The following is a 25,321-nucleotide window of genomic DNA, read 5'->3' as shown; positions in this document are numbered from 1 at the left end:
GTCCTCCTGCGCTGGGTCCAGGAGCCTCCCGAGGGCGGGGTTCTTGGCTCGTCCCGTGTAGGGCCTGACACTTAGGGAAGTGAGGTAGGAAATCCTACGCTCCCCTAAAGAGGGAAGTCGTCACAAGAGTTTTTGTTACGGGATGTTTAGGTTTCGTTTCTTTTGGTAGTTGCATCTTTCCCGATCAGGAGGCCAGCTCTCTTATTAGGTATTAGGGGTGGACTGGAATAATTGTGTTGTGGTCCGCCTAGCGTTTGTCTTTTAGTCTGGGATGACCACGCACTTGAAGATGCTGTTTGTGGCATGTGGAGAAACTCGTCTTCTCTCACATACAATAAACAAGCTGTTTGGGTGTGAGTGAAACCTTCCGCAGGACAACTTTGGCACATGATGTGTTGTTTCATAATAGTTTCGTGTTTGGAAAGCGTTGTTGGTGAGGCTATTATTTAGTAGGAGCAAAGGGGTTTTGTTTTGTTAAATACTTGTAAACGATCATTTATCCATTTAAAAAGTCACACAAGTCAAAGCCATCAAAGACAAAAAGAGGCACAGTGTAAATCTAAACAAATTGTTAAATGGGATGCTTTTCTTTATAGAAAATATTTTAGCACGTTTTGGCACTGGGGTAGGCCGGTTTTTATGTGTGGGTAAGGACTCAGTGGTATAGTTATAACTAATCTTTTGACTTGATTGACATGATTTATGAATCTTGGACAAGAGAAATTTAGTTGCTTGGCTAAGGATACTGGATGAAGAGAACCCTACATATACATATTTTTATTACTAATTTTCAAAAGCTTTAGGGTAGGACCAGATGTTTCAAATGGAAGATTTTAAACATTTCCACACCACTTCTTGAGATTCGGATAAGAAGCTGGGTGCTAGCCTCATAAAGGTGTACTTTCCTGAAAGAAGTCGCTATCAGGGATGCCTGGGTGCCTCGGACGGTTGAGTGTCTGTCTTTGTCTGGGGTGGTGATCCCAGGGTCCTGGGATCAAGTCCCGCATCAGCCTCCTTGCTCAGTGGGGATCCTGCTTCTCCCTCTGCCTCCCACTCCTCCTGCTTGTGCTCTCTCTCTCTGACAAATAAAAAAATAAAATCTTAAAAAAAAAAAAGTCACTATTAGCATCAGCCTCTAGGCTTAAAGATACTTAAAAAGTACAATTTACCTTTATCATCAACTTAAATGTACTTAATAGATGAGGCTGGTAAGATTTTTGGGGAATATTTCAAGAATGGAAAGCACCTGTAACCATAGGGCCCATTGTTAATCTCATACACAGTCCATTTGGGGAACGTTTTAGCTTAATATGCCATGTTCTAGCACACTCCCTTCCCCTCTGCCACACACATTTAACCTTTGCTAGAGCCGGAAAACCAGCTTTGGTTCTAAGGAAGCTGTGTATGTAGAGATACCTGCCTACAACAGGCCTTGCAACTACTTCCTCTTAGGATATCGGTTTCCCCATTTTCAGAGTTATCATTTTGAGTATCCTTTTTTAAGTTAGAATGTAAACTTAACAGTTGTTTGGTGATCTGCCCCCAGTGCCTAAGATAGTGCCTGGCACATAGCAATTGCTCAATAAATATTTGAATGAATTGGGAGTCTCTTGAGCTTCTAAGATGTGTATGGTGTTATTTATCTAAAGTAAATAATCTTTCTGTAAATATTTTAGGCTTTGCAGGTTATATATGGCCTCTCACGTATTCATGTTTGTACGGGTGTGTTACCCAACCATCTAAAATCATAAAAACCGGAGCGCCTGGGTAGCTCAGTCAGTTGAGCATCTGGCTCTTGGTTTCAGCTCAGGTCATGATCTCAGGGATTGTAGGGTCCAGGTCCGAGTGGGGCTCTGTACTGAGCACAGTGTCCACCTCAGATTCTTTCTCCCTCTCCCCCCGCCACCTCTCTTCCCCTCTTACACGCTCATGTGCGCCCGCTCTCTCTCTCTGAAATAAACAAAAAACATCTTTTAAAAAATTAAAAATAAAATAAAATCATCAAAACCATGCTTAGCTACTGGAGCAGGTCATATTTGGCTTCTAGGTTAGAGTTTACCAACCCCTAACTTCAATCCTTATACGAAATGGCCACTAACTGCCGGGTGTCTGGGTTTTTGTTTGGTTCTGGTGTCTGCTTTCTGTCATATTTGTTACCATTTCTGTTGCTGCCTGCTCTTGGTACAGTCACTGTGCCATCTCAATTGGTACTTTTAATGTCCTGTGAACTGAGAATGATAATCAGACTTGTTGGGATTGTGTTTAAAATTAATGAAAATACCTAAAAGATCCTGAGCTTTGACTCATTTTGCCCTTTGGTGATTGTTGGTTCCTAATTGTATTTAGGATATTTGAGGTTTAGGAATAACCAAATTCCAAATGAGTGGCTTGAGGAAGTAATAATATCACAGACTTGAAACTTCTGCCTGGGTTTGAATCCCAGCTCTGCCATTTACTACCCATACAATCTTGGGCAAGTTACTGATTATATCTCTCTGCGCCAGTTTCCTCCTCTCTAGTGTGAGGACAATAAAGTGTCTGCCTCAGTTGTAAGCACTTGGAATGCTTCCTGGCCAGCAGTATAGACATGCTGGCTATTGTCACACAGATGCTTGTGTTTGCTGAACCTCATAATGGGGGGTGAGACCTTATCATCACTGAGATGAAATGAAGATCTGCTAGGTTGATTGTGTGGCCCTTTAAGTTAGGCCATTTCTGAACACACACCCTTAGGTTTATGCCTGGTTTCTGTTTTAATCTGTTGTAATCAGTAATATCTCTGGGAATTTGAACTGGTTGCAGGTTGGTCCTAAAGACTTTGGGGACAGTGAGGGAGTGATGTGGTTACAGTTACTATTTGTGGTTTTATAATATATCTTGGTAGGGGCACCTGGGTGGCTCAGTTGGTTAAGCATCTGCCTTCGGCTCAGGTCATCATCTCAGGGTCCTGGGATTGAGCTCTCGTGGGGCTTCCTGCTCAGCGGGGTGTCTGCTTTTCCCTCTTCCTCTGCCCCATGCTTTCTCTCTCTCTCTCTCTCAAATAAATAAATAAAATCTTAAAAATAAAACAAAAGAGGGGTGCCTGGGTAGCTCAATCTTTAAGCGTCTGCCTTCGGCTCAGGGTGTGATCCCAGGGTCCTGGGATCAAGCCCCACATCAGGCTCCTCCACTGGGAGCCTACTTCTTCCTCTCCCACTCCCCCTGCTTGTGTTCCCTCTCTCACTGGCTGTCTCTCTCTGTGTCAAATAAATAAATAAAATCTTTTAATAAATAAATAAATGAATAAATAAAATATCTTAGTAAAGCTGAACCTACAGTTTGTTCATCCTCTGATCCCAACACAATAAGTCTGAGCCTGAAATCATGGAATTTCGATACTGCTGAACTTTGACTATGGCACAGATAAACTTCTATCCAACTTTGGTTAAAGCTCCATGAGAAGGAGATGAGTGGGGATAAGTTGGGCGCAGGGAATGCATAATCTTAGGTGAGGCCATTGTACAGGCTTTTTTGGTTCTTAGAATTTGATTCATCTTGTGACTTTAAAAAATGATTTTAAATTTGGACAGAACAATTTGTTCTTTTCTTCCATTAAATCTTATTAGAAGTACAGAACTTGATATTTCATATAGCAGTACAGTTTACTTAGACAAGGTTTGATTTTAAGTACTTATTTTCTTGTATTTCAAAGGTTGTTTATAGAGACTTTCTTCAAAGTTTTTTATAGAGAGAATTTTAAGATTTTATTTATTTGTTTGTTTATTTATTTATTATAAGATTTAAAGAGAGACAGCACAAGCAGGGGAAGCTGCAGGCAAAGGGAGAAACGGGTTCCCCACTGAGCAAGGAGCTCAATGTGGAGCTGGATCCCAGGTCTCTGGGATCATGACCTGAGCCGAAGGCAGCTGCTTAACTGACTGAGCCACCCAGGTGTCCCTAGAGACAGACTTTTTAAACTAATAGTTGGATTCATAATTTCAATATATGTATTAAATGTGATGACCATAGTTTGAGAGTACCAGCTGAGGCAGGTAGCCTGACAGCCGGACAGAAAATTTGCGTTAGAAATGTTCCCAGAAAATCCAGTCAGTGTCTGATCACCATAGTAGGTAGCTTTTGATACATGAAATAGCTGTATCTTAGCAGAAGTCTTTTTGTTGTTATTTGAATTTTTTTAAGTGTAGCAATCAGATGTTAGGGGCACACAGATCATCAGAGTACAGCTCAGTGAGTTCTCACAAAGTGAACACACATGTGTAAATAATTCTTAGATTCAGGTAACAGAACATTTACCTGCATTCTATAAACTCCCCTTAGGCCCTCTTCCAGATACTCTCCCTCCACCCCACCTTCACCCCTGCAAAGGTAATCACTATCCTGAATTCTGACATCATAGATTGGTTTTGCCTGTTTTTGAGCTTTTGTAAATAAAATCATATAGTGTGTACTCTTTTGAGTCTGTCTTTTTTTTTTTTTTAAGATTTTATTTATTTAGAGATAGAGAGTGTGAGCAGGGGGGGGGCAGAGGGAGAGGGAGAGAGAATCTCACGCAGGCTGTGCTGTGCTGTGCTCCGAGCCTGATGCAGGGCTTGATCCTATGACCCTGAGATCATGACCTGAGTTGAAATCAAGAGTTGGACATTTAACTAACTGAGTTACTCAGGTGCCCCTTGAATCTGTCCTCTTTAAGGCTGATTCATCCATATCATTGCAGGTAGTTGTAGTTAATTCATTCTCATTGTCATATAGTATTCCCTTGTGAATATAACATAATTTACCCATTCTGCTGTGATGGGCATCTGGGTGATTTGGGTTGGGAACATTACGAATACTTCTATGAACATTTTTATAGATGTCTTTTGATGAATGTATGTTTACATTTCTGTTGTTGGCATTATGCGCCTAGTATTGGAATTGCTAGATCATAGGGCTTGTATATGTTAAGCTTTAGTAGATACTCCAAATAGTTTTCCAGAGTGGTTGTACTAATTTGTATGTCCACCAGGAGTATACAGTAGTTTTAATATGTCTAATCTCCAACATTTTAGCCATTTTTGGAGAGTGCGTGGTAGTAACATACTGTGGTTTTAATATATCATTCCCTGATGGTTAATGAAGGGGAGCATCTGTTTGTGTTTTTTAGCCATTTGGTTATCTTCTTGTGAATACTTGTTTGTCTTGCCCATTTTTCAATAGAATATTAGTAGGATATCTATGTATTCCTTCAGCTCACATTGTATTGTTCAGAGGGAGTTGCTTTCTGGCAGTAGGAATACAGTAGAAGGAAAAAAAGTAGAGACAAGGTCTCTCTCTCTCACTCTGTAGCTGTGACTTAAGGGAGAGATTGTGTCTTTGGCTTCAGGCTACTTTTCCCTGTACCAGAATATGAAGATAAGCTTATCTCAGTCCCCTGTCTCACACTCAGACTGTCTCAATGCTCCCTTCCTATTCCGTTGCATACCTATACCGTGTATTATTTTCAGAAGCTGATTTTTGTTCCTAGAAAATTAATTCATCAGGAAAAATATGTGTCTTGCAAGGTGTTACTCTTTGGGGTCACCATCTATTGACTAACGTAGCTCAGAACAAATTGCACAAGGTGAGACAGGCTGGGTTAAGGCATAGACTTTACTGGGGAAAGGGAGAACTTAGAGGGCCAGGGTTAGCAGGAGAAGGTTAAGTGTTTTCGTCTTCTGCCATCATCCCGCAGAGGGATCTGTGTTCACAGGAAGGGATCTCATCCACCAGTGAACCTCCCTTCGTATGAGGCAAGCATGGGAGAGTGGCATTGTTGTGCGGAACAGGGTGATAGACTGCTCAGCGCCAGGCAGGTTGGATTTAGATTTGGGGTGCCAGTTGTGTGAGCCAGCTGCCCAGTACCTGAAGACCCTGGGGCGCGTGGGAAGTTGTACTCCCTCCACCCCCCACAATAGGAAGTCGGTGATCACGATGATCACATGGTTGCTTGGATGCAGCTCTCCTTACTGGCTTGTCTGGAAGTGAGCTCCAAGGTGGTTTTTGGAAGTTTTGCTCGTTGTACCGTACTACATGCACATTTTGTGCAGGGGTCCTTGAAGAGAACCTTGGCTCTGTTAGCTACGTCTTCATTAACATCAAATGGGATCTTTCTTACCTGTATCAGTTCTTGAGATTCTTTTGTTCATTGATTTCAAATTCCTTGAATAAGCATTTAGATTCAGTAGATTGTCTTGTTATAAGAATACAAATGTTCTAGGGATTAAAATTCCCTTTCAGCATTTTTAATTTGCACTGGAACCTTCAAAGACGTATGTATTTTAGGTATGAAAATGAGAGGTGCTAATGTCTTTTATAGAGCAGTTTCTAGTAAAGTATGAAATTTGGCATATCTGATAGAGAATGATATTTAGCATTAATCATTCTTAAGTTTTTGATTATATAGCTAAATAATTGTAGTTTCATTAGTGGTAAAATTATAAGTGTTAACAATGAAAACTCTTGCACTTATGTTAATCATTCTTATCTAAAGCCAAAAAGGTTCAGTTTGGCTGTATTAAGTTAATGATTAAATTCCTCTTTAGAGGAAGCTACTGTACAAATCTGTTTAACGAGTCACATTTGAATTTTTTCTTTTGGAAATATTAGCAAGAAGGCTCACTTTGTGCTCAGCATTGCTTGAATAATCTATTGCAAGGAGAATATTTTAGCCCTGTGGAATTATCTTCAATTGCACATCAGCTAGATGAAGAAGAGAGGATGAGAATGGCAGAAGGAGGAGTTACTAGCGAAGACTATCGCACATTTTTACAGGTACTGATTTTAAATTCACTAAATCATGTTTTTTTTTTTTTTAAGTGTGGGTACTGTTTAGAAAAGGATGCACCATTCTTCTATAGGGCTCTGACTTGTTAATTATAACTGTGCTCTTGACTGTATAAATGGGAACACACAAGATGTTATTTTAAATATGCACACTAATGACAGTTTTTATCCTTCTCTCCCACCCTCAACCCCCGCCTCAACTACCTATCCAAATTAAACAGCAGCCTTCTGGAAATATGGATGACAGTGGCTTTTTCTCTATTCAAGTAAGTAGTCACAAGCGTGTACTAAGGGTTGTTTATATCCCAGGCACTGTTCGAGCTGAGGATATGGTTGATGTGAATATCTTTTCACAGCCCTTCATGGTCACTGTAATGATACAACCTTCAGAAATTCCTCCAATAGATAGTGTCTAAGAGTATAAGATTATTAAAAAAATTAAAATAATTTATAAAGCACAAGGAAAAAAACTGAAAAAAAGTCTAAGGTTATACTCTAGAGTACTAGATTTTTATAGAGATAAACAGGAAAAATTAAGATTGTAGAACCTTCATTTTACTTATTTTATTATTTTTTATTTTTTTTTAAGTAGGCTCCACGCCCAGCCTGGATCCCAACGTGAGGCTTGAACTCACAACCCTGAGATCAAGACCTGAGTTGAGATCAAGAGTCAGACGCTTAACCGACTGAGCTACCCAAGCGCCCCAGAACCTTCATTTTTAGAGTAGGGCTTTTTGAAAGGAGACTATTTAATTTACATGTGGATGCCGATAAGCATAATTCTAATAAGTCACAGTATTTCAAACTTATTACTTGTGTAAATTTGAGAAAATGCTACACCTCACTACCTTTCATTCAAATCCGCCTACCAGGATTGGATTCCTTTGTTATGGTCTATGGCTTTTGCTTGTTTTCTTTTTTGATATTTACATCTCCCCTTGAATTCTGTGGGTGATTGCACATGTACTTGTGAGATCCTTTTATCTTATCTGTGGGTCTTTCATTCTGTTTCTGTCCTCTGGGAGGTGTGTCCAGAGTTCTCTCAGAACCTGTCTTGAGGAGACTGTTTCTACACATAATTGTGTTGCACTCCCCTGTGCTGTCCTGCTGGACTCCTCATCCAGCGGCATTTCCGCCCAGCGCTCCATGGCGGACTGCAGCTGGAGGAGGCCCTGGCAGGCCCGGCTCCTGGCACGCACCGTTGCCTGTCCGCGCAGTCCTGCTCTTGGTGCCGGCTTACAGGCGCCCAAGGCATTGTGTTCACTTTGTGTCTGTGCTGGTACCTGGTTCATTTCCTGCTCCTTGGCTACCTTGGAGCGCAGAGAGTGAATTCTCAGAAATCCTTTTGCTTTCTCACTTTGAAGTAATCAGGTTTGTTTCTTGTGGGGGTTTTTTTCCCCCTACAGATTACAAACCCATGATAATAGAAGCTTAAATTCTGAAAGCTCCATTTAAATTCCCAGGAAGAACTCCTTTTAACAGACAAAATTTTTGTCACTACTGACATCCCAGGTAGTGAGTTGAATATACCTTTTCTAAAGCAGGACCCATAGCAGCCAAATTATCGCATGTATATATTGGACTAGTTTTAAGAATAGTACCCACTGGATTGAATGTACATCTGGGTTTTCGAGACATTTTTATCTAGGAATTGTGTGCTTCTCTGGGACGTTCCAGAAACCTAGTGTAAATAGCACTCTTTTGATGCTATGTTTGTTCTTTTATGGATTTAGTGATGTATCTATATATACACACTTTTTTAAAAACTATAACCTTCTGGGGAAAATTATATATAAAGTACAACTGTTTATACATCTAACGTGACTACACTACTTAAATTTGGAATTGATAGTTTAGCTCATGGAAGGTTGCTTTTTTTTTTTTTTTTTTTGACAGGTTATAAGCAATGCCTTGAAAGTTTGGGGTTTAGAACTAATTCTCTTCAACAGTCCGGAGTATCAGAGGCTCAGGATCGATCCCATGTAAGATTTTATTTTGCTTTCCCTAAATTTGGTTTTTAAAGTTACAATTTCTTAAAGAAGAAAAGTATATTTTGAATGCTTTTGTTTTGATGCTTCCTGTTTCATTCTCTCAGAGTTTCCTATTACATCTTTTGGGGATGTCCATGAACATCTGCCCACTGAGCCTTCCCCACACCTCAGAGTCTGACAGCACAGAGCTGATCCTTAAATGCTGTGTGATGCTAGTGTTTTTGCCTCGTACCACTAATCTGCAGAGAGATTTATACTGTTTTCTAATTTCTTAAAAACCAGTGATCCTTAACTGTAGGCATAATCCTAATGTTTTTTATAATACTTGCCAGTAGATAAAGTAAATGAATATGAACTCTACAATTTCAACTTGTGTATTTTTTTTCTTTTTCTAGAAATGAAAGATCATTTATATGCAATTACAAAGAACACTGGTTTACAGTTAGAAAATTAGGGAAACAGGTAATGTTTCTCCCCTTCCCTGCCTTTTTTCTCATTTTGCACTCCATTTGCAACTAAAATGTAAAGGATTGCTACCTTAAAGATGAAGAAACTTACCAGTAATGTGTGTGTGTGGTATAGTTTCAATCTCAATAGATAGAGATTTGGTGTTTTAAAAGATAGTATCAGGTTCTCTTACAGATTTATTTATAACAACCATACAGAATTGACTCTTGAACAACATGGGTTTGAACTACATGGGTCCATTTAAATTACTGTCTAGATCCATCCATGTTGTGGCAAATGGCAAGATTTCATTTTTTTAAAAAGGTTTATTTATTTAGGGAGAGAACATGAGTTGGGGGGAGGGGCAGAGGGGGAGGGAGAGAGGATATTAAGCAGACTCTGAGCTAAGCGCAGAGCCCAACTCGGGACTTGATCTCTTGACCCTCAGATCATGACCTGAGCCAAAATCAAGAGTCAGAGGCTTAACCGACTGAGACCCCCCCCAGGTGCCCCAAGATTTCATTCTTTTTTATGGCTGAGTAATATTCCAGTGTGTGTATGTATCTTCTGTCTTTAGCCATTCATCTGTCAGTGGACACTTGGGCTGCTTCCATAATTTAGCTATTGTAAATAATGTTGCAGTAAACATAGAGGTGCATATATCTTTCCAAAGTAGTGTTTTGGTATTCTTTGGGTAAATACCCAGTAGTGGAATTAGTGGATCGTAGGGTAGTTCTGTTTTTAATTTTTTGGGGAACCTCCATACTGTTTTCCACAGCAGCTGCACCAGTTTGCATTCCCACCAGCAGAGCACGAGGGTTCCTCTTTCACCACATGCTTGCCAACACTTGTTTCTTGTGTTGTTGATTTTAGACATTCAGACAGCTGATATCTCACGGTAGTTTTGATGTGCGTTTCTGTGATGATGGGTGGTGTTGAGCATCTTTTCATGTGTCCGTTGGCCATCTGCATGTTGTCTTTGGAGAAATGAATGACTGGAAAAGCATTATCTCTGTCAAAATCAAGGAAAAGTAATCAGTCATGATGCTGACAGTAATTTTTGAAACTTCTGTATCTTGTGGGTTAAATTAGGAGTCCTATGAAGTAGTGACTAAATGATTTGAATCACATGTGATAATGGCTTAGTGATGTTTATAAAATCAATGGGTGATTATAAATTCTTTTCCTGAAATGTCTAGTTTTCTCGCAATTGAAATCTTTTTAAATTTTATCTATTTATTTTAGAGAGAGGGAGGGAGAGCACGCACAGGAGCAGGGGCAAAGGGAGAGAGAATCCTTGAGCAGACTCTGCCCTGAGCCTGGAGCCCAACATGGGGCTCAATCTCACAACCCTGAGATCATAAACTGAGCTGAAACCAAGAGTTGAACACTTAACCGACTGAGCCACCCAGGCACCCCTGAAGTCTTTTGACCAAAATTATCAACAGTGGGAAAATTTTGTGTAGTTTCATTTTTCTTCAGTATAATGTGATTAGGATTTTGTTTGGCTGATACTTTGAAAAAAGATTTGATTATACCTATCAATAAAGGTACTTTAAAGTACTGACCATCAGTTTCTATACTCTTTTTGGGAGTGGGAGATTTAAAATTTATGACTTAAAGCAAAATTTTATTTTTAAAACATTTTTGAAAGCATTTAGTATTGATAAATCTGCAACGCTTATGTTCTTAAAAAGTCACATTGTTTAATTACTTTAAAAAATCTTGGTTTGACAGTGTTTTTGGTATTTAGATAGTCTTAATAAGTGAAGATGGGTTATATTTATTCTTAACATTTGGAACTTCCTTATTACTTAAAATGGACGTTAACTTAAATATTTACCATTTTTTTCCAGTGGTTCAACTTGAATTCTCTCTTGACGGGTCCAGAATTAATATCAGACACATACCTTGCACTTTTCTTGGCTCAATTACAACAGGAAGGTAAATAAAGACTGAAATTTTTATAACGTTATCTTTCAAAGTAGTTAAATAAAACTAATAGTAGCTCTCCAGGTGTAAGTATAACAATAACTGTTTTTATGGCAGTGAAATCATCTTGGTGAACTTTAATCTGTGATTTGGATGACACCGTCCAGGCAGAATTTTCACTGACACTTGGCCCTCACCTGAGGATGCTGCTTCCTTAGCAGTGCCACTGAGTGATGGCTCTTTTTCCTTGCAGACCCCACCGACCCCTTGGCTAAGGGTGCGAGTGGGTATTCTTCCTTCTCCTTGCCCCTCCTAGGCCACTATTCTTCGCTGAAAACTCCAGCTCCTTTAAAATACCTGACATTAAATTTAAAAAAAAAAAAATTAAAAAACTAAAATAAAACATCTGACGCTAGAGTAAACCCTCCCTCCTGCTCTTTTCATTCATCCGTGATCCTCCTTTTCCACAGAAGATTTTTAGAGTCTGACTCACTGTTTTCTCTCAACTTGAACTCCTTTCATCATTCTTAAGTGATTTCTACATCAAAAATCCACCCAATTCAGTACCTTGCTTTTTATTTTCAAAGATCATTTTCTTCCCTCTTGCCGTGCCATTACCAATAACTGTCCCACCTTCAAATCCCAATCACAGGCATTTTATTCTTTGACAGTTGCCTCCTATCTTTATACCATATTTTCTGTTTTCTGTATCCAACAATTCTTTAAACCCTACTCAAACATTCCCCTTACATCCTTACTTCCTGTCTGGCCCTGCTTATTTCTGTAACCCATCATTATAATCAATCTGATGCATTCCTCAACTCCTCTTTCCTTTCCTCTATCATACTTTCATGACAAAATGCCAGCCCTGGTTAATATCAGATCTTGGGCTTGTCCGTTCCTGCATCAGAGCAGCAGAACATGGCCACAGATAACATAAAATAGGATGACTGATTTTGCTTTGAATTTATGATCACAGATTTCAAAGGATCCTTTAAGGCTACTTGACATTCCTACCGTGTTTTTGTAGTAAGTTCACTTGCCACTCTCCAAGATGCTTATTTCCTAGTTCCTCTCTTCAAACCTCTGACCAGTCCCCTCTCCCTGACTCCTAGCTTACAGCCTTCCTTTGTATTCTACTGACAAAACAGAAGCAATGAAAAGAGAACTTCCTGGGATGCCTGAGTGGCTCAATTGGTTAATCATTTGCCTTCGGCTCAGGTCATGATCCTGGGGTCCTGGGATTGTGTCCCGCATCAGGTTCTTGCTCAGTGGGGAGCCTGCTTCTCCCTCTGCCTGCTGCTCCCCCTGCTTGTGCATGCACCCTCTGGCTCGCCCACTCTCTCTCTGACAAATAAATAAAATCTTGGAAAAAAAAAAAAAGAACTTCCCCATCTTTCTACCAGCAAATCTATCAGCTTATCTATATGTCAGCCTGTGTGTTGAGCCTAGTAAAGTAGCTGAATTGCCCCCTGCTCCTGACCAAGACCAACCTGTCCACTCCGGGGCGGGATCCCAGCTCCTCTCACCTACTCAAGATCTTTGCTCCTGCTCTTGCCTTTCTACTTTCCTGCATGATCACTTCACCCCCTCTTTCTGTATTAGTCCTATAAGCATAGAAATAAACCTTTTATTTCTGTTGACCAAAAAAGAAGAAGCCTGTCTTGACTCCAGGAAAGTCCAGCTGCCTGCCATTTTTATTTTTCCCTTAGACTCACCTCTGGCGTGTTGTCTCCTGTTCTTGAACTCATTCCAGTCACACTGTCATAACCAGCATTTCACCAGAAAAGCCTTCTCCCAAGGTTACCAGTGACCTCCACATTTGTATTCAATTCTCAATCTTCCTTTTATTTGACCTCATCTAATTGAGAGTATAGTTGATTATGCTCTCATGTAGAACAGAACAAAACTTTTTCATTGAAAATTTCAAACAGAGAAAATAATGTGATGGATTCTCATGTACCCTTTACCCAGCTTCAACAATTATCTCATGGCCAATCTTGTTATACCCTTTTCCTTCCCCTGCTTATTTTGAGCATCTTATTTTCTCTGTAAGTTTATTTTAAGTAAAATATTTAAAAGCAAGCACTCTTTAAATTATATATATGGCCTCAATACTATAAGCACACAAAAAATTTAGCCACAATACTTTAATAACATAGATATGCAGTCAGTGTTCACATCTCCAATCTCTTTGGTGGTTGGGATTTTCACAGTTTAGCCAGGTTGAAATAAGGTTCATTAATTGCATTGATTGGATGTCTTCCAAGTCTAACTATAGGTTTCTTCTTCTCTTTTTTTCCCTTGGTTTTGTTTTTTGTTTTTTGGTCTTTTTTAGGAAAATGGGTCATTTGTTCTTTCCCACGCTCTGAATTTTGCCGATTATATCTTTATTTTCCTCTAAGCCCTGGATACCCAACAGACTGGCCCTGAGGCTTGATCAGATTCAGGTTCATTTGGGACAGGGTGGGGAGACAGTGGAACACTTCACAGAGGGTGTGGCACTTGATGCCTGGTTATCTCTCTTTGTGATTTGAGCAACTATTGATGTTTGGTTCCTAGATAGATTATTTCGTTAAGGGTTGCAAAAGGATGATGTTAGATTCCCATCATGCCTTCCTGTAATAGCTGGCTACTTGTACACAGATAAACTTTGATCAGTGATTTGGTTATCCTGAAGTAGGGTTCATATGGGAAAAGCAGCATACATGTTCTTCCCTTTTATGACTTTTCAAGATGAATTGGTTTCATAGTGTCCTTCCTCCAAAGGTAACCAGTTAGTTTGGGGTTTTCTTGTATGCCATGGTAAACTAATCCATTAAACCATAGTTTGTGTATTTCAGTTCATTGTAATTATTATTCATATTGATACTCAAATTGTCCACATGGACTGGGGGAGCCTTTTGAAGTTGACTCCTAAGTTTCTAAAATGACACTGTAGCTTTTTGAAGGCTTTCTTTCTCATAAGACAGGATGTTTCAGGCTTACCTTGTATGTTTCTTGCCCTGTATGTAGGTTTGAAAGATCAGTCTGGGTACTAGCATGCTTATTACTACTGGGTTTGTTGTCATGGTGTTCTTTCCCATTTACATTTAGTATTATAGTATCTTTACTTCTTTGATTTCATATACTAGTATGTTTTTTCTTTTATGCCTAAACCTTGGTTCCTAAGTATATCCTTCCTTCTTGAAATACTGTCCACGTTTGGCTGCCAGGCCACTGTGCTCTGGTTTTCCTCGTATGTTGTTGGCTTCTTTCAGATTCCTTTTGTGGGTCTTACTCTTACTAATCTCTTGTGGTTGAAGTGACCCAGAGGTCAGTTCTTGGACAATTTCTTGATTGTGTGCTGTCCTATTGTTATTATTGTTGTTGCTGTCCCATTATTTTAGATATCATCTCTAAAAAAATTTGTATGCCTGTAATTCCTAAACGTTCATCTTCTGCCTACACATCTACCCTGAACACCAAACTCCACACATTGACGTCTCCACTTGGAAGTCCAGGAAGCATTTCAAACTGAATGTGTCTGCAGAAAACTGATTTTTCTTCTCCCAATATGTGCTGTCTCTCAGGTTTTCTGTTTTAGTCAGGCTCTCCCTTCTTACACTCTGGTTCCTGTACATTATATTGATAAAGTAGCCCAGAGTGCTTTTTAAACAACGTTACGCATGTTATGGCACTCACCCTCTTCATCCTTCCCAGCGTGCTTAGAATGAAAGCTAACATCTTGAATAAAACCTGTGCCTCCTAAACAAGACAGTTTCTGTTCTTCGTGATGCCCTTCATGTAATGCCATGGTGCTAACACATTTACTTGAAGATCTGGAAACAATTTTACTACCATAAAACATGCTAGATCATCTGAACTCTGAGCATGTTTGTCCTTATTTTTAAAAAGTGTATTAATCGTATTATGTACTTGTTCAAAAAATACTGCTTTGACTTTTTCCCTTTAACAGTTTGTTTGATCTTTGTTCATTTGTTTCATTATCTTTTAATGCTCACAAAGGATATCCAGTAATAAGTACCAAAGTTTAAGAAAAATTTGTGGTAGAAAAGCTTATATTGTTTAGAATGACTTAGGTATAGTCTGCCCATGTTCAGTTTTTGTGTGGAGTATTTAGCTGGGAAAACTCTGGCTTTCTAGAATCATATTTATAAAAAATTACACTGAATCAGTGTAATTCTTTCAAAATATGAACCACATCAGCAACACCTTGACTAGATTTTGAGCATTGGTTTCCCAACTCCTGTTTTCAGTGAGGAGGGGGTTGTGTGTGCGTGCACGTGTGTGTCAGGATGGGGGGGTATCTTTCTACAGATGATTATTTTACCCATATTTCACATTGTTACACACATTATCGGACTGTACCCTCACAACAGCCCTCTGAGGAAGGTACCAGTATCTTCAGTTTAACAACTGCATAAACCAAGACGTAGCTGAGTAAAGTGATTTACCAAAAACCATGCGCAGTCTTGGAATTGGAAGAGCTAGGACCAAAACCCTGGCCGTTTGATTCCAAATTCCTTGCTCTTCCCCACTCCTTTACCTGCCTGTGTGTTACCATTTAGTGAGTAGTCTACTTGGTCACACACTCTTTTGGTAGGGCTGTTTGTAGTTCATTTATTCCTCATATCAGTCTATGAGATGAAGAAAGTGGGGCTTAGAGACTTTCAGTAGTTTGTCCTAGTTTACCCTTCCAGTAAGTGTAAGAACCATTATTTGAACCCAGGTCTTTCTCCCTTCTCAGCTTGTATTCTTTCCTCTCTACTGTGCTGCCTTTTCATCTGCTATCATTTTAAACCTATTTTTAATCTCTTACTAGCTGTTTTAGTTTATTTTTGCCTTTTTTTTAGGTTATTCTATATTTGTTGTTAAGGGTGATCTGCCAGATTGTGAAGCTGACCAACTTCTACAGATGATCAGGGTCCAACAGATGCATAGACCAAAACTCATTGGAGAAGAATTAGCACAACTGAAAGAACAGAGGTAAAATTAAGCCTGCGGAATGGAGTATTTGATAGTATTTCATTACAAGAATTACATTTTCTTTCTCTTTTCTTTTTTTTTTTTTTTTTAAGATTTTGTTTTTTTAAGTAATCTCTACATCCAGTGTGGGGCTCAGAACTCACAACCCCGAGATCATGGTGTACTGACTAAGTCAGCCAGGTACCCTGAGAATTACATTTTCATGCTTAAATTGGATGTGTGATCCTTTTATTGTTGGTGAGTTGTTTTTTTTTTTAGACCTCTTATATTTTTAGTGAAGTTTTTTGGTTCAAACTTGAATCGACTCTTTGATTACTTAATTAGCTTAGATGCACATCACAGGACGATCTTTGTATCATTAGATTATCTGCCAGGAAATGTGTAATTTTTTTACTTATGTAGACTCTTTGGGCAGCTGGCTGGCTCCGTCGGTAGAGCAAGCGACTCTCGATCTCAGGGTTGTGAGTTCAAGCCCCACACTGGATAGAGGGATTACTTAAAGGAAATGAAATCTAAGTTCAAGCCCCATGTTGGGTGTAGAGATTACTTAAAATCCTAAAAAAATTATTGTAAAAAATCTTTCATTTAAAAGTGTCTCTATGTTTTATCTAAAAGTAGAAAACTGACCTTCAGTTACTATCTGTTTTTGTTCTTTAGAGCCCAGAAAACAGATCTGGAACGAGTCTTAGAAGCAAATGATGGGTCAGCCATGTTAGACGAAGATGAGGAAGATTTGCAGAGGGCTCTGGCACTAAGTCGCCAAGAAATTGACATGGAAGATGAAGAAGCAGATCTCCGTAGGGCTATTCAGCTCAGTATGCAAGGTATCAACATTTGGATGTATACTTCATTTGTTGTTGAAAGATCGATTCAGATTATTCTTAGTTCCCCTGGAGGTTAATGTACTATTGGGAGAAGTTCTTTGACAATTACTGCAGAAGCAATAACTATGTATATAAAATCAGCTATTCTTTTAGCTTTCTTAAAATATAAATAATTTTTTACAACCTAAGTTATATTAGGACTATTTACATTTTTATTCTGGTTTTTCCATTTGGTTATAATACCGTACAACAATAAATGGTGTTTAATCTTTGTGGGCAAAAAGTGGGGAGGCCCTTACCCAGACCGGCTTTTTTGTAAATGTATGCTCTTGGATACAAAGGAAGGCCTGGGCAGAAAATATTTAAAAAGTCTAACACTTGGGGTGCCTGGGTGGCTCAGTTGTTGGGCGTCTGCCTTCAGCTCAGGGTATGATCCCAGGTCCTGGGATCGAGCCCTGCATCGGGCTCCCTGTTCCACTGGGAGCCTGCTTCTTCCTCTCCCACTCCCCCTGCTTGTGTTCCCTCTCTCGCTGGCTGTCTCTCTGTCAGATAAGTAAATAAAGTTTAAAAAAAAAAAAAAGTCTAACACTTAGTGGCTGTGCAACTTAACAACTTAAGCCCACTTCGATGGGCCCACAGGATAGTGACGTAAGCCCACTAGCAGAGGAAAATGAAGATGTATCCCCTAGGGAATCCAGGCAGAGAGAATTGTCTAGGATACAGCTCAAAGAGGCTTACTGAAAAGCACGTGTGGTTTTCTCTGGCAGTTTTGTTTTCATCTAATTAATATGAATTTGCCTTCTACTTAATGAGATTACTCAATAGAATTTCTTAAATATCTAAATAAAATTGAGGTTATGTTAATATGAAGACTATCCTTTTTATCCTGAATTCTCATGCCTCCTAGCACACCTTGGAGAGCTTTATATGTGCAAAATCCCATTTTTGATTAATAGAGCCCTGCTGGATTAGCCCAATAATGGACAGATAACAGCTTTTATAATATTAGATATTTTTGTGTCCTTCGCTTCTCTTCCCGCTTTATTTCACCATCTGGGCAGGATCTGTGGTTGGTGCAACTATTAAGTGAGAACAGGGACACATATTTAAGTTTGTATAGAATGCAAGTATTTTAGGATAGGGAATTCAGAGAATGGGTTCACAGTCACCCACTTTAAGTTGTTTCTAGTTGAAAGTGCCTGTTCATTTCTAGTAAGTTAAAGAGGGCACACTTGTGGTGTTAATGGCTCTCCCTGCCAAGTTGGTTGTTGGACTTACATCCTCACATCCACTGTATCACAGATGGGTGTGGACACGGGTTATATTTGAACTTCCTTATTCAGATTTGTCCTTGAGAGTTTCAGAGCCTTTCTTACATTTACAGAATAGTAGCACAATATTTTTAAGAAGAAAACTTTTCAAAAACTTGCTCAAATAAGTATAAACATAGTGTTGCTTAAATTGGTAAATAAAATGATTGGTTTTTCGTTCCGTTTCCTTTGTTTTCAGGTAGTTCCAGAAGTATATCTCAAGATATTCCACAGACATCAGGTACAAATCTTACTTCAGAAGAGCTACGGAAGAGAAGAGAAGCCTACTTTGAAAAGTAAAGTAGTTGGTACAATATTAAAATTGCATATTTAATGTGTACTTTGTCTGTTTTGTGTACAGTTTATGCACGTAGAGCTTTGGTAGGAATCTCTCCTTTTAAAAGATTGGTTACCATCTGAACCCTGTGAACATCTGAGTGTATTTTTTTTTATAATTTTTATTTTGTTATATTTGTCACCATACAGTACATCCCCAGTTTTTGATGCAATGTTCCATGATTCATTATTTGCATATAACACCCAGTGCACCATGCAATATCCCCTCCTTAATACCCATCACCGGTGGAGTGGTTTTTTTTTTTTTTAATAATTTACGGCAAATGAACTGAAATGATATGTAGTTTTAGGGAAAACCTTTGCCTTGATACCATTTAAGTTTATATGAAATAAAGGTGAGGGAAACCCAGTAAAATTTCAGTCATCAAAAGAAAATGGAATTGGACCAAAGCAAGAACAATGCCTAATAATCCTCTGGATGTGCTTCTTGGTTACCTGACCAGCCCTGCAAAGTTCTTCTGTCACTTAACAGGAAAATCAGCATGTGGCTCGGGGAACGCACTCCCATCCCAGGTAGAGGTGGTGGTTAATTGTTCTTCTTATTGCCACTTTAGGGTTATTGCAGGCCTGTCGGCATAGGGACATGGGGGCAAACCATAAATCTGAATCATCAGCTCCCAAAACCCAACTGTGTGTGTGCTCTCAAATTAGAAAATAAAAATGTCATCCTTTCCAGTAACTACCATTCACTAGTTGTCTTCCCTTTTTCTTTTAAGGATAAAAATTTATCTTAAAGGTTACATGGTAGTCTTTACATAGGTAGATATTCAGATCCTCTGATCCCAAGTCAGAAACCAGAAGGCCAGTGGCTGAATCTGGCCTGTTCACTGTGTTTCATCAATTCTGAGATGTACATATTTTCACATTTCAACATCTCTACAATTGAGAAGTGTCTTACAGTCATAATTGGCAGTATTACTGGGATCTAAACTATTGGAGCGTTTTACATTTGATGATGTAATGAAGATAATATTTACCTTGTTTTCTGTTTTATTTTTTTTAAGTCACAACTCAGAAGTATATGAAGGAAAGTTCTGATCAGCTGACATCCTCTTAATGTGAGATATTTCTAGTCTTTACTCAGTGATAGATTAATGAACTTAATTATATGAAATTCAAAATAGTGCTTATTAGTGCTTCACTTCCTTTCAAATTTTTAATTTTTTAAAAAAGTTTTTTAATTATGATAAAATTCAAATATCTATAAAAGTAGAGAAACCAGCATAATGAACCCCTGTTTACCTAACATAGCCCAGATTTAACAAATATCAGCATGTGGGCAGTCATGGTTTTCTGTGCCCCCATCTCTCCAGCTTTCCCCTCTCTCACCCCGAAGCTGGGATTATTTTGTGACAAATCTAAATTATTGTATCCTTTGATCCATTTTTTTAGAATATAGTGAAATGTATTGTCACCCTTTAATGTTAATAATTATCACATGATAATTATTGGTAATTCTGCAGTACCATCAAGCATCTAGTTAGTGTTACAAATAACTTAAGGAGCGCCTGGCTGGCTTAGTCGATGGAGCATGCAGCTCTTGATCTTGGAGTTGTTTAAGTTCGAGCCCCACAAGGGGTGTACAGATTATTTTAAAATGAAATCTTTTTTTATTTTTTTTTAAAGATTTTATTTATTTATTTGACTGTCCTAGAGACAGCCAGCGAAAGAGGGAACACAAGCAGGGGGAGTGGGAGAGGAAGAAACAGGCTCCCAGGGGAGGAGCCTGATGCGGGGGTCATCGCAGGACCCCGGGATCACGCCCTGAGCTGAAGGCAGACGCTTAACAACTGAGCCACCCAGGCGCCCCTAAAATGAAATCTTTAAAAAAAAAAAAAAAAAACTTAAAACTGTTAATTAGATAAAAACCAATATTCTAGAAAATTTAAGACATGTCAAAATTAAAAGAAAACAATCCTATCCTTTAATAACTAACATTAGTATTTTGACACATTCTCTTCTAGTCACACAGACATACGTGTATCATATGTTAGTTACATCCATTTTCCCATCAGAGTAAATAGTCTTTGTATAGGCTGCGTGATATTTCATAAAATGAATGTATAAGTCATAATTTATATGTGAAGCTTTGATTTTTACTATTATAATTAATAGTGCAATGTATAATCTTTGTACTAACTCTGTGCCTCAAACCTCTCATCATTTCTTCTAGTTATTCTGAGATTTTTGGGTTAAAGGACAGAAACATTTTTTAAGGTCTTGGTACAGATTTCTGAACTGCTCTCCAGAACATTCACAAATGATACTTCTACCATGCTTATTTCACATTCCATTTTTTGCCAGATTAAATTGGTCCAGACATACTTTATAGCGAAACTACAAAATGCACAAGTAGATCTAAGAAAAATAAAATTTTTTATACTTTAAAGTATAAAAACAAATCCCTTTTTTATTTAAAAAATTTTTTAGTTTTTTTTGGGGGGGGTAGCAGATTGAAAATGTGGAACTTTAACATGTTTAATCTTTATAGTAGAAAGGATTTTAAATGTTTGAGCATCAGCGCAGCTCCTGCCTGGTTGGAGGGTAGTTGACTGGGGAGGAAGGTGTGCAGTGGTGGTTTACAGCTTCATCCTCTGCCTCCTGGTCTGACCTTGAAAATACTGGTGGAGGGGCGCCTGGGTGGCACAGTCCATTCAACATCTGCCTTCGGCTCAGGTCATGATCCCAGAGTCCTGGGATCGAGTCCCACATCGGGCTCCTTGCTCAGCGGGGAGCCTGCTTCTCCCTCTGCCTGTTGCTCCCCCTGCTTGTGCTCTCTCTCTCTCTGACAAATAAGTAAAATCTAAGAAAGGAAAGGAAAGGAAAAAGGAAAGGAAAGGAAAGGAAAGGAAGGAAGGAAGGGAGAAAGAAAAGAAAGAAAGAAAAGAGAAAGAAAGAAAGAAAAGAGAAAGAAAGAAAGAAAGAAAGAAAGAAAGAAAGAAAGAAAGAAAAAGAAAGAAAGAAATACTGGTGGGAACTTAAGGAGAACTAGAGAATATTTTACAGAGTCACATGTTGCTGAGAAGAGTTAAGAGCTAACTTCTTGGTGTTTCTTTTCAGCATCGTCTAGCATTCAGAATCTTGCAGGACTCATTTAAAGGAGCTGAAAAACAATATTAGTTCCCAATACTAGACCTTTCACTAGAGTTCCTGATTACTAAGACTACAAGGTCCTTGTCTCTCTAGCTTCCATCTTTGGGAACTTGACTCTAAGGTTATTGAGCTGCCTCTTTGTTCCTTCTGACCCTCTCCAAACTGATCCTGGTGCTAACTTGTTATTCAAACAAATTTTGAATTCAAAATAAGTTTTTTTTTCCATTCAAATGGTTTATTTGTTACTTATTCAAAAAAATTTTTTTTTATATACAGTATTTGAAGCTTCATGCCTGATGTAGTAACCACAGTATTCATGCATCAAGCATAAAAATACTGTTTAACAACGTACCTGTTACAAAGTCATAGTTAATGGGGGCGCCTGGGTGGCTCGGTTGGTTAAGCGTCCAACTCTTGATTTCGGCTCAGGCCGTGATCTCAGGGTTCTGAGATCCAGTCCTGCATTGGGCTCCCCACTCAGCAAGGAGTCTGCTCTCTCTCTCTCTCTCTCTCTCTCTCTCTCTCTCTCCCTCTCCCTCTCCCTCTCCCTCTCCCTCCCTCCCCCCTGCCCCCACTCACACATGTGGGCACTCTCTCCCTCTCTCTAAAATAAATCTTAAAAACCAAAAAATCAACAAAGTCATTATTAATGAATGAGTGTTAAGTAATATGTTCACAGCCGAAATGTATTTTCCAGTAGTAATCTCTAAATCCATTTTACCTATTATAAAACCCCAACTAAAAATCTTACTGTATCAGGTTTTAACTATAAAACATACGTTAAAAACTCACAAATTGAGCATCAAATTTGGCAATATGTGTAAAACTATTGTGTTAACCATAATATCTTAGCATTTTTAATTCTTCTCCACGTGTAGCTCTGAAATGATGCAGGTTCTTTCATTCTGTTACTAAAAAAGTGTTTCCCAACAAAGAGGGAATTCCTGGGCATTGTCTTCATGGTTACAGATTGCTATGACGTTTTCATTGTCTAACACTGGAGCCACCACTGCAGTGGCGTGGCGTAACAGGATTCAGTTCAAGAAACAAGCTACTGGCCGTAGTTTAAACAAGAAGGTATTGAGTACAGAAACTCAGGGCTTACACAGCCTTAGGAAGAGCTGGAGGTGCAGGCTGTAGGCCAGGCTTCCAGAATTCCAAAGACCAACTTGTTGGAAGAGCTGTGACCACTGCCCCAGTTGGCGTGACGGGGAATCAGGATATGGAGTTGAACACACTGCTCTAGCTGTGATGCTAGGATCGGGGAAGCTGCCACCACAGTTGCCGAGACAGGGGAGCACGAAGTCTAGCCCCCACTGCCACTGCTGTGAAGCAGAATCCTGGGACGGGCAGCTCCTTGACTTCATGGCAGCAGGAGGATGGCTGGGTCTCATTTCTGAGGGTGCTTCATTGATAACTAGAATCCTCACCGTACAGAGACCTAAGATGTTGTTTTTAGCTTTCTAGCCTCTGTGATTCCAAGGGCACATTCAAAGCCACAGTGGGAATGGCACTGATTTGCTGTTTGAACATGTTGCATCTTACTGCATCATCAAATATGAAAGGTGTCAAAATTGTTTCAAGGTTGGCAATTCCTTTACTTCTCACTTTTCATTAATTTAAAGTAGAATAAACCTTAATCCCTCTTAAGGTCACTGTCTCACCTGCTACGCTCTTGTGTTCTGACATATTGTCTTGATTGGAGGGGGAAAGGGCATGGAGAGAGATCTGATGGGCCAAGATTCCTCCTGCCTCGTAGCCTCTCTGTCTTGTGCACACCCCAGACTCGGGGTATGCTGGTGGGAGCCTCCTGCCCTCTGTGCATCATTAGCCACGCATGCCTGAGGATAAACTGAGACAAATGTCAGTGTACTTGGGTTTTCTTTATTACTCATATTTAAAACAGAAGATTGAGACTGGGGGGGAGGTATGCTATTAATAGTGTTACTGGTAAATTTAAAATACTGGTTCCTTTAAAAATCCTTCTAAACATTTTTTTTAAAGCTATGGCTTCTCAGCTATTTGTAGGTTTTGTTTAATTTTCAACATATGTGTGTATGATTTGAAATTTACCTGAAAGCAGAAATAATTCACAGAACTCCTTTATACCCTTTGCCCAAATTCCCCAATTGTTGGCATTTCTGAGGGATTTGAGAATAACTTGCAGACGTGATCTCCCATCACACCTCGGTACTTCAGTGTGTATTTTTTTACATACAAGGACACCGTCCTACATATTTTACATCATAACCATCGTGTTTTTTAAGTTTTAAAATGTGGATTTTTCTGACATTGTTTTTCTGTGTGAAAGAAAAATACAGGGAAAATTTATTTTAACGCAGTAAATGGTCCTGAAACTTGATCATGCATCTTAAAAAGTTATATTCTTTCATTCATCAAGTATTTGGTGAATGCCTGCTACATGACAGGCACTGTTTTAGGCACTTGGGAAACAAGATAAGGTTTGTGCTCTTGTTAGCTGACTCTCAGAAGAGGGAGACACAGAATATCAGATGGTGATAAGTTGATGCCAGAAATTGAAAGGGAGCTGCGATGAGATAGTGAGACTGCCTGGAGGCTGCGACATGTGGCTGGTCGGGAAAGTTCTCTCCCAGGACGTGCTGAAGCTCAGAGCTGAATGACAAGGAGGAGCCGCCAGTCATGGAAACATCATGTTAATTTGCATGGTAATTGGGATGCTTTATATTCTCAAAGGTGCTTATTTTTAGTGATTTCTAACAGTGTTAAGGACCTGTAAACCACACATTTGCATAAGAATAGCTACCGGGGAATGCTTGTGTTTATGTGTTATTTTGTGGGGAAAATCTTCACCTATTACTTTGTCTGATAATTCGGATCTTACATGTAGGTTTCCTAGGATCAGCACTGTGATACTCTTAAGTAACATAAATCAGACTGATTGCTCTGTTATTCTTTTGTGGAGCTCGTGACAATGACTCTTGTTTTGTGGAACCTTCTATTTTCCATGTGAATACTTTTTCTCATGGCATATGTATTCTTAGGTTTTGTTTTTTTAATGTACATTCACTTTGTTTCAGGCAGCAGCAGCAGCAGCAGCAGCAGCAGCAGCAGGACCCTCTGGGCCATCTTTCACACCCATGTGAGAGGCCTGCCACAAGTTCAGGAGCTCGGGGCAGTGATCCAGGTATGCTTCTCTGACCATGCTCTGACATGGGCTCCCTATGATTTTGGCTTTATGGGCTTTTTTTCTCTCCTCTTTAATTATACTGAAACTCTTGTATGAATTCGAATCTATTAAATATCCTTAGATTAAGAAGCAGGCAGACTAGAGCACTCAGTGAATACGTTGCTTTAAAATTATAAACAACACTTGCAACTTTACAGTAATTAATACAATCTCCAAAAATTCCTCAGAGATAATGGATATTAGTAGGTGGAAGATGAACACATTTTACCACCTGGAAAACTAAAGCGCCCAAGTGTCATCTAAATAATAGGAAATCTAGAATTATTTATCAGGCCTAGGTACTGAACTTTGGCCAATTATTGGTGGTACAAGTTGAGTAGGAAAACAACTGTATGTGACGAACGCCTT

At 39.1% G+C, this 25,321-nt stretch overlaps 1 protein-coding gene across 7 annotated transcripts in view; it reads left to right on the top strand.

Annotated features, from left to right (window-relative positions):
- ATXN3 (ataxin 3) overlaps nucleotides 1-25,321 on the top strand; it is a 35,112-nt gene that overhangs the window by 604 nt on the left and 9,187 nt on the right. For 2 of the 7 annotated variants that reach the window (XM_034642083.1, XM_034642084.1), the window contains exons 2-10: nucleotides 6,625-6,789; nucleotides 7,023-7,067; nucleotides 8,698-8,783; nucleotides 9,188-9,254; nucleotides 11,096-11,183; nucleotides 16,028-16,160; nucleotides 16,818-16,984; nucleotides 18,494-18,589; nucleotides 24,809-24,910. In XM_034642083.1, coding sequence (XP_034497974.1) covers nucleotides 6,625-6,789; nucleotides 7,023-7,067; nucleotides 8,698-8,783; nucleotides 9,188-9,254; nucleotides 11,096-11,183; nucleotides 16,028-16,160; nucleotides 16,818-16,984; nucleotides 18,494-18,589; nucleotides 24,809-24,910 — 949 coding nt within the window. Of the gene's footprint in view, nucleotides 1-6,624; nucleotides 6,790-7,022; nucleotides 7,068-8,697; nucleotides 8,784-9,187; nucleotides 9,255-11,095; nucleotides 11,184-16,027; nucleotides 16,161-16,817; nucleotides 16,985-18,493; nucleotides 18,603-19,655; nucleotides 20,250-24,803; nucleotides 24,911-25,321 lie in introns of those variants that run through there. The other 5 variants (XM_019809647.2, XM_002928945.4, XR_004620101.1 and 2 more) reach the window with 4 other exon arrangements.

This window comes from Ailuropoda melanoleuca, chromosome 14 (genome assembly GCF_002007445.2).
Source record: "Ailuropoda melanoleuca isolate Jingjing chromosome 14, ASM200744v2, whole genome shotgun sequence".
Taxonomy (NCBI): Eukaryota; Metazoa; Chordata; class Mammalia; order Carnivora; family Ursidae; genus Ailuropoda; species Ailuropoda melanoleuca.
The sequence above is the reverse complement of the archived record's forward strand: the minus strand, read 5'-3'. Positions and strand labels throughout refer to the sequence as shown.